Source organism: Malurus melanocephalus, unplaced genomic scaffold (assembly GCF_030028575.1).
Source record: "Malurus melanocephalus ecotype Western Australia unplaced genomic scaffold, MMel_1.1 scaffold_212, whole genome shotgun sequence".
NCBI classification, from domain to species: Eukaryota; Metazoa; Chordata; class Aves; order Passeriformes; family Maluridae; genus Malurus; species Malurus melanocephalus.
The window spans coordinates 140,532-149,990 of NW_026623444.1; the positions used below are offsets into that span (position 1 = coordinate 140,532).

Here is a 9,459-nt window from a genome sequence, read left to right on the forward strand (position 1 = left end):
TGAGGTCTGCAGAAGGAGGTTTCTCTGCTGAAGAATGTTCCTCTGTGTCTTCTGAAACAGCTGTTTGGGGAAAGCTTCTGCTCTGCCTCCAAACCCTGCCTCATTTAGTCTTTTCCCTTGTTGGTGATGCAGGTCACGCAGAGCCACCTTTGTCCAGGACCCAAAGCAGCGGCTCATTCCCGAGTTCCTCCATAACTTCTGTCCTTCAGCTTTTTCTCAAGCATGCAGTGACCACTGGTGGCTTCCTGCCTCAGGGACCAGGAGAGAATGCTCCAATGGAGAGCTTCCAGAAATCCATTTTACTCCCCCTCATCCTGACTGCCTTGCTGCCAGGTAGGACACGCTCGTGACCCRTGAAAAGAGCCAACGTGCACAAAATACGGGAACTGATTTCAGTGTGGTGTAAATGGACTTTKCTGGGGGTTCAGGCTGAGCAGGGAGCCACAGAGTGGGATTGTCTAAACTGTTTGAAAGGGGGGTGTTTGCATTTCAGGCCTGAATGATCTGATGGCTTCGAGTGGGCTTCAGGGTGATGGACTGAGCAGTGTGTGGGGTGGGAGGAGATGGCTGCCCTCTTCCAGTTCTCCCTGTCCATTTTTTCCTCCTGTTTGGAACTGCTTTTGAGAGTGTATCTGCAGAGAGCTCAATATCAGCAGCTGKTTTTTACTTCCAGAAGTAAATGCAAAGTACCACCTTTCCGATTTACCCCCAATTCACATTTCACACGCCTGACTATTGAAGTCAGTTCACATTAAAAGTGTCTTGGTGGCAAAGCTTTAGAGGAAAAGTGAATATTWAGTGATAAGCTGGGTAACGGAGACAAGGCTGATTTTTTTTATTAATTTTAGTCTAGCTGGTGTTTTAACAGTCTGTGACAGGAAGGAGCTGCAGTGGGATGAGCGGAGAGGTGTTTTCATGGATTAATAGTGAAAGGAAACACAAAGCAGGAATAAACAGTGAGTTTTCTGAGCAGTGCTGTTCCCAGCAGAGCTGCACAGGGATGTGTGGTATTCAATGAGCTCTTCAACAACCTGGTGAAGAGGAGGGAGCTGTGAGGTGGCAGACTTTGCAAGAATTACTTAGGGCAGCCAAATCCAAAAMGGGATGAGGAAGATTTGCCAGGAAATGTCACGGTGCCAGATGAGTGAGTAATAAAGGCACAGAAAGCATTCAATGCAAAGCAGCTCTTAACTGAAATGTCTAGTGGGGAAAAGAATAGCTGTCTTGGAAACAGTAAATTGCTGAAAAATAGAGAAAATTTCGCCATTWAATGTCTTCAGCAAGGCAGATAAAATGAAACCTGGAATTATGTAAATCCACAGAAAGGTTTTATCTTGGATGTTGGATATTTTGTTAACCCTTCCATTACAAAAAAGATGTGTTAGGCTTTAGAAAGCTATAAAGTGTGACAGCTGATCAAAGGTAGAGAATCAAAGAATCAAACAGGAGGGTTTGGGTTGGAAAGGACTTTAAAAATCCTCTAGTCTGTGGGCAGGGACACTTTCCACCAGGCAAAGTTCCTCAATGCTCCATCCAGCCTTGTACAATTCCAGGGATGGGGCATCCACAGCTTCTCTTGACTGCGAGGGAAAAGGATGAGGAGRCTGCATTAGACTGGGGTATTTTCCTGCTTATAAAAAAGAAAAAATGCTAAATATGTATTAATTAATGATATGAAAGTGAATGGTGAGATGGTTGCTCACAATTTCTCATAACAAAAAGAATTCGTGGCAGCCAGGAAAAGTATTGCAAAGAAAATTTAAGGCAAACCAAAGACTACTTTGCCTCACAGCATGTAATGAAATAGTAATTTATTATTCATGGTCACTGGATATGGGGGATACCAAATTATAAACAGGCTGAAAAAACCTAGAAACAAATATCAGGGAGTGTAGATCCACAGGTGCAGATGCAATTATTGGCTCAGGGAGTCCCTGGATCTTTTATTTTTGGGTGCTGGGCAGTTGTACCATGGTCTGCTGTCAAACACTGAGTGAGAAAAGAGAAGAAGACACGCCTGGGGRCTGGGGAGAGGTTCAGGTGGGAGGAAATCAGTGTTGCTGAGCATYAGGAGTCTGGTATTGCTTGACAGAAACATCCTGTAAGCATTTAAAAAATCTTGTTAACATAAGAGAACGAGMCAGTCCCTCTCTGCAGGCTTTGACAAGCTCTAACCTACTTCGGTTTTCAAAAAGCTCAGCTGCAGGGCTGTTGGGTTTTGAAATAAGCTTGAGCTGTTTATTTATTTATTTATTGTTTAACAGTTTATTGCAGAGTTGTGGCTGGAGCAGCAGGTCAGTGGTGAGGCAGAAGGCAAGGTGGGGCAAACAGGAGGCTAACGAGAAAGTGAGAAGAAAAAAAGGAATTTCAAAGAGACTGGAAGGAAAAAAAGAACCTGGAAAAMCGGTAGAAATTCCAGCTGAAATAACAGAGAGGGAAGGGAAGAAGGCAGAYATTAGATACAAAAAGTGAAGGAGGAAAAGCGGTGTTAGTGGAAGGGCAATATGGGTACAGAGGGGGAGATTATTTTGAAATACGATAATGAGGCTGAAAAAAAAAAAAAGAGAGGAATCATTATGGCAAAAGGATAAGCCCATCCTGTCCTTTGCTGTGCTGCATCCAAATAGGTCACTCASAAAAGAGGAAAGACAGAGCTGGTGGATGACAGGAGGGAAGGAGGAGAAGGTGGCCACGTTTCAGTGCCCTTGTTGAAAACTCCAGCACGGAAGAGTGGTCCTYTGGAGTGAATTCAAGTGTGGAATAAAAAACATTGCTGGCAAAGGACAAGGGGTTTCTCTGGCAAATGAGGCTCCCTCAGTGCAGGCATCATCCTGCACARTTTTCATTTCTTCACAACCTGCAGTGATGTGACAGCGAATTTGTGTGACAGAGGAAGGAAAATACCAGCTCGTGAAGAAGTTGATTTGTGGCCTGTGTTCTGGGAGGGACTGAGCAGCTGGGACACCAGAAGCACTTAATTTCAGCGAATTTTCACCGCTGGTGACTGCTYTGTAAACATTTAGAGATGTGCCTCAAAGAAGGTGTCCTCACTCAGTTCTRCTGTTCAAAAGGCGAGGGGCAATCAGGGAGACAGCCCAACACTTCCCTGCTGCAAGGGGGGTGTTTGCCTGGGTGGGATGTCTGTGGGGGAAGCAGATGTTAAAGCAGCTGTTGGGAGCTGAACACCTAATTCCTGTAAAGTGCAATGCAAATCTAGCCCGGGGCCTTAATTTGTTTAAAAGCAACCATCTGCAAGGTATTTTTGAAGCGGGATGTAAATGAAACCAGCACTGAAATTTTCTSCCCAGTGCATGAAGGTCCAGCAAAAGGACTGCCAGCACTGGTTCAAGGCACAGAAAATGAGTTTAGGTCCCATTTCTGCTGTGAATGTCCTCTTTGACCTCACACCAGTGGCTTTATCAGTGTTTGTGCACGGCTTGGACAATGGGACACGCTGCTGGTTCAGGACTCCACGTGCAGAATAAACAATAAAAGCCAGGAGATAAAGAGGCGAAGGTAAAACCACTGAAAGCATTGGGGAAATGGGTGGAAAAAGCTGATGAAACTCCTTTACTGGTCATGCTTGGGCTGGGATCTAAATGGGGGTGAGGTTRTGTCCCATTCCTCAGTCCTTTTGCCTCCCAAATATCCCCACTTGTTTTCTATGGGACAGCAATTAGGAAAGGATCATTTATTGCTCCAGCAGACATAGTTGGTAAAAGAAGATGTAGATCCTACCCTACCTATGGACTGATAAAAAATAATTATCACAGATAAATTATTAACTCATACCTGCCTGCCTAAACTGCCCTGAAKGTCTGAAGAAAGCAAAAGCAACATTAGCCAATTATGTTGAGAGCTAATGATCACTGATTATTCCTGTTTAGGGATAAATTTAAATGATTAATTAACAGCAAGCACTGTCCTGAAAGTTGCATCATTTATTCAAAGCCCTGGCAAACCAYGACTCCTTGAAAAAGTAAAGTGTTTGCACAGGAATGGAAATAAATTCCAAGTGCACAGAGAACAGTTTGCATTAAGAGGGGCAGGGAGGGTAAATTTTAATTTGAACAGAAATATGATTTACTTAATCTTATCTGGCTTTATTAATTATCGGAGTAGGTGAAGTTTGCTTTCCATTTAATGTTTTSTTGCTCATGCAAAGATATACTTGGGAGGCTGAGGTAGCATAACCCAGGGAGGTGGAAAATTTTTGTGAAGGTTTTTGTAAACATGAGAGGACTCAGCGTGTCAGCCACACAAAGAAACAGGGAGAGCGAGGTTTGTACAATCCTGAGAAACACAGAAATCTGTAAATGCAGTGGGTGGGAGGAAAGAGAGGAGTTATTTATATGAAAGAACAATTCCTGGCACCAACCTGGTTGGGTGCACAGTGCCCAGGTTAAATGTGGGCAGGGAGCTGCTRAAGGGTCTTGACAGTGGAGAAAAGAGATTCCAGACCTTTCATCCTGGGTGCAATTCCCTGAGGCACTGGTTCAGTGTTGTCACTGGGACTGGGCTCTGGTTCCATTTCTGCAACCATCAAACACCTCTGTGGTGGGAAACAATCCAGCTTGTTCTGTCCTACTCATGTCAGCTGAAAGAAATTTTTTTTTTCAATATTTTATATCTAATCCATTAATGAATAAATGGATCTGTCACACCTTAAAAATGCTGTGAAAGAAACCTGTAAAAGTCACTTAATTGTCCTGAATACTCTTTTAGCAAGGGAGTGATGGCCATTTCAGAGTTCCTTTCTCCTGGGAGATAATTAAACTTTTCTTCTCAGGCCAAATTGCAGGCAGAGGGTTTTAATTAGGCTGCCAGGAATRTGGTGTCTAATTGCTGTTGTCACACAGAGTCCAGCTGGTAGCACTGGGGTTCCAGGGGCAGTCCTGGTGCTCCCTCAGCAGGAATRTTCCCCAGGAAGAGAGGACAAGCTCCCTGGTGAGCCAGATCCCCCTGGCAGTGGGGTCTGCAGGGAGTGAAATGTCCATCCTTGGACTCAAAATATTCCTGGATTTCCTCAAAATATCCCTGTGCAGTTGGAGTAACTGGCAATGGGAGGCCATGGGTCCATGAGGAAAAAATGAAAACAAAATGACTTTGTTAGTAGCTTGCRGTTCTAGGAAACAGTAGGCAAAAGTCACGCTACTTTTCAAGGAATTAAAACTAATGAGTTACAGCACCTCTGGTCAGCAGAAAGCCTGAGCAAGGCTTTAAAAGGAATAAATCACAATGTATTGATGAATGCTTGAGGAATAGGGGAGAGAGCATAGAGGGATAAAGGATGGGGTTGGAAAAAATTGGTGCCAATCCAAGACGTGGAAAAGGGACCGGTTACATACTCCTTAAATTATTTAAAGTCTAGGAAAAAAGAAGTAGAAATCATTTATAAGTGGAAATTCTTTTCTGTCAGCAGAATGGTAGTCAGTGAATTACTGAAGAGAGACGGGTGATTGTGGAGTGGGATGAGAAGAGACAAAATAAATGTATTTTTAAAGAAAACCAYTCAATCTAAACTGGAGCTGAAAGATCAGATTGCACATCTCCATCTCTGAACTGGTTCAGATGTTTTACCCTGTCCAAGCACCTCTGTTGGTGTTGTATATGTATTTATGGGCTAATTTGGTGTGTATATGTATTTATGGGCTGATTTTTGTTCCCTTGCAGGTCTGGCCTTTTGCTACTCCATCACAAAAGGTCCCTCCAACACCACGGTCCTGGCGGGCTCCGAGGCGCGCTTCAACTGCACGGTGTCAGCGGGGTGGAAGGTTCTGATCTGGCTGTCCAAGGGCAGCCCTGTCCTCACTGTCACCAGCTCCCAGGGCTCCGTGGAGACCACAGACCGCTTCACCTCCCGCAATTACACCAGTGGGGACGAGTTCACCTCGGAGCTGATCATCCACAACACCCAGCTGAGCGATACAGGCAGGATCGAGTGCAGCATCCAGCAGCCCAGCGAGAACAACTTCGCCTTTCTCTTTGTTCAAGGTGTGTATGGCCACCTACAAAAAGCTGTTTTTGTTATGCTGCACCTAAAGGAATCCTCTGAGGAATTGCTTAWATCATCCCTGGGAAGGAGAGCGTGCTCTCATGTACCATCCTTTGTCTCCTGCCCTCCTCATCTTAATTTCACTGTCCAAGCAGGTTTTAGAGTCAYACTCAGAGTGCCAATAACAAAGGTTATAAGTGCCCCTGTTTTTTTCGTGTTTCATCTCTCATTCCTTATCAGACTGCAGCCAGGAAGCAGGATCTCACCACCAGCACTATCCATTTGTCAGGGAGGTGCTCAGTGCAGTGATAATATCTCATCACCARCCTGTAAACCTTTTCATATAAGAACTGAGAATATTTAAAAGTTAGAGAGAAGCACTGTTATTTCATTACGTTGTCCTTCAGCTGGAAATGTTTCAAGATGTCTAAAAAGTACAGTTTCCTGCTTTTTATTGGAAAGGTACTCAAAGTTGAGGCTTGAGCTTTAAAAACATTGGATAATAGGCCCATGTAGCTGAAAAATCTGCATGTTTCTCTCATGCACATRGTTTATCTGTGTTAATAATGGTTGTTTTGCACTCCATATCTTGAGGCATATTGAGATATTTCTGGGCAGCGAGATAAGATTTAAAAATGCCAGCAGGGAAGCAATGCAGCGAAACATTCTGAAGGAACAAAACATCTTTTCCCTCCCACAGTTAATGGATCTTTACTCATCAAAAATAGCACCTTAACAGTAAAAGAGAACCAAACAGTTGAGATTGTTTGCGAAGCCTTAGGATGGGCTCCGGCTCCAGACATTTCCTGGATGACAAACGACTCTGTCATTGATAAGTCGAGCTATGTCAACCAGCAGAGCCCAGGATCTAATGGCCTCCACAATGCCCTGAGCACCTTAACTCTGACTCCGACGGACTCTGAGGTTTTGACTTGTTTAGCTGACATAGAAGCACTCCCCAGCCCTCAGAATGCATCTGTAACTCTTATTTTTGACAACTCTGCGGCGGGTAAGTGAATGTTTGTTTGTGCTTTGTTGTGCTGCACTGCCTGTGCTCAGAGCGGTGTGTTTCGTTCCGGTTTGTTTTGTTTTCTAAAGGTCTTTTGTTTGCAAATCAAATCCTGTGAAATGTGCACAGGTGATAGAATTTCGACCCAGCAGGGACAGACTGGTTACAGGTGGGGTTAAATGCTCTGGTACGAATCTAATGAACCACAAAGTTCACTGTAGGACCGAGCAGGACAAACAAAAATGTACATCTGCCTCTGCCTGCTGGGAATTCATTGCTGGAAAACCAGCCTCTGGCCAAGGAAACTCCTGGGAAATTTAGATCTTAAATATCCTTGATCAGACCATGCCTGCCTTCTTAGACCTTGTTTACTTAAAGCCAAACCCTCATGTGAAACTCGTCTCCATAATATCCAATATTTTACCACTGTTTTACCACTGACTTGGAAGAAACYCCTCCCAGTTTCTGCACACAACCCTGAATTAATTCTGTAGTTGCTTATGTGGAATTTTTTGGACAGTGCATTGGGTTGCTTTTTACTGGCTTTTACTTAAGRAAATTCAAAGTTGCTTTGATCCAGGCCTGGGTGTTGTGCAGGTCTCTCCAGAGCAGTTAGTATGGCCTTTGATAACTTTAAATATTTTTGCTCAGGTTGTAATCATGCCAACAGCTTCTTTTGAACTGATTCTTCTGCGATGGGTGAACAAGGCACACACAAAACATCCTCAGGGTATCAATGAAGGGTGGGGTACAGAAATTTTGGCACATAAACAGCTGAGAGGATTGAGTGGCCGTGCTCCTTATTTTCAGCATGAGTCATTATTACAAAGCCTTTTTCTAAGTGCTTGCTTGGTAATGCAGTTGGGAAAAAGGTCATTTTACCATTCTTAATATGACCTTTTGTGGTCACATTGATCTTAATTACTGACTAAGCAAAACAGGACTATCCTGAGRAAATTAATAGATTCCCCTGCCTGCTCATTTGTCATGTTTCCATAGCTACTCACTGCAAAGCAGAAAGGGAGAAAAACAGATGTCATGGAGCACTATTAGTGTATAATTACTGATTGTATAGGACCATCATTCATTTCTCTTTGGAAATACCATTGTGCAGCAGCAGGCACTCAAAATTTGACAGGATAGGAGAATGTGAAGYCTTTAAATGATCAGGATGAAATAAATGCATGGCATTTAGGACAGAGGAAGGTATATAATGTRTATAATATATAATCCCACTCAAAATGTCAGAGCTTGTCCCACTTTTCATACACAGGTTCCTCAGGTCAGCTGTTGAGAAAGAACACAACCAGCTTCAGACATGTAGGAAATCCTTCCCAAAACTGCTGAAATATCAGTTTAGTATCACTTTAAAGCTTGGGGAATCAAATTCCTCTGTGTTCCTCTCAAGCAATAGAAGAATTACCAAAGATCTGAGCCCTCTCCAGACCTTCCTGCACCTCTTTCCCTACAAATTTCCCTGCATCACTCTTCCTGCAGACTTACCTCACTCACAGTGGTGTTTGGCTGAGCCTGAAATTTGGGAACTYCTACAAAGTTATCCCAGGAGATGCATTCACAGAATGGGGTTGGGATCCATGGTGGAGTCCCTTAGGTGGGTCCAAGCTGTGTTTGGCTTCAGCACTGAACTCACATGGCTTTGGACCTGTAGAAGATGAGGACAGGGAGTGTCCCATGAGCCTGGAGTTCCTCTGCTTTTGACAGTGGCCAGGAATCACCACAGTGTCCAAGAAGCCACTTGCAGGTTTTTCCAGTCTCTCACTCCTTGCTGGTCACCAGCACCTGCCAGGGAAAATGCCCTTTTCTGCAGACACTTTGTCCAAGTAAATGTTTGGACAGCTTTAGGAGGAGCCAGGGGTTGGGAGAGGGGCAGAGGATGGGCCCTGTGGAATGAGGGAGTGGCTTTGTCCACACCAAATGCTTCATGGAACTGGGGTTGGATTTCCTTGTGGGCTCAAAGGGGTTTAATGTCCTCACACCTCGGTGCCCGTCCCCTGCAGCCCTGCCTGAGTGCTCACCTGGCAGCTCCTCATTCATACTCAGCTCCTTCCTGCATCCTCCAGCACTGCAGGGACACAAAAATGCTGAAGGGCTGGGATTGTTTGTGTTGTGTCCCGTCCTTCTTGCTCCAGCTCTGTACATGTTTTGGCACATAACCTGTCCCTGGCAGGGAGTGAAACGCCTCATGTGGCAGCCAGCCTGAAGAAATGGACCCGTGCAGGTGTGCATAGCTCCTCCCTTCTCACTAAAGTYGAGCTTTTCCCCACTAGCTAAATTGCTGTCTTTCATATTTTAGTCATCTTGAAATCCTCGTGGCATCTTTACGRAACAAAATGTGATAAAATGTAGATATCTGTTGCAGTACTTCTAGATAAAAATACTATCAACAGGTTATGATCACAACTCATGGCAGCCTACAGGATTTACTACTAATTTT

At 44.2% G+C, this 9,459-nt stretch overlaps 1 protein-coding gene across 1 annotated transcript in view; it reads left to right on the plus strand.

Moving 5' to 3' along the window:
* Positions 1 to 129: 129 nt before the first annotated feature.
* The window catches only part of IGSF5 (immunoglobulin superfamily member 5), a 24,670-nt gene continuing 15,340 nt past the window's right edge, over positions 130 to 9,459 (plus strand). The window contains exons 1-3 of the mRNA XM_057373985.1: positions 130 to 333; positions 5,674 to 5,994; positions 6,696 to 7,004. Coding sequence (XP_057229968.1) covers positions 276 to 333; positions 5,674 to 5,994; positions 6,696 to 7,004 — 688 coding nt within the window. The 5' untranslated portion in view covers positions 130 to 275. The remainder of the gene's footprint in view (positions 334 to 5,673; positions 5,995 to 6,695; positions 7,005 to 9,459) is intronic.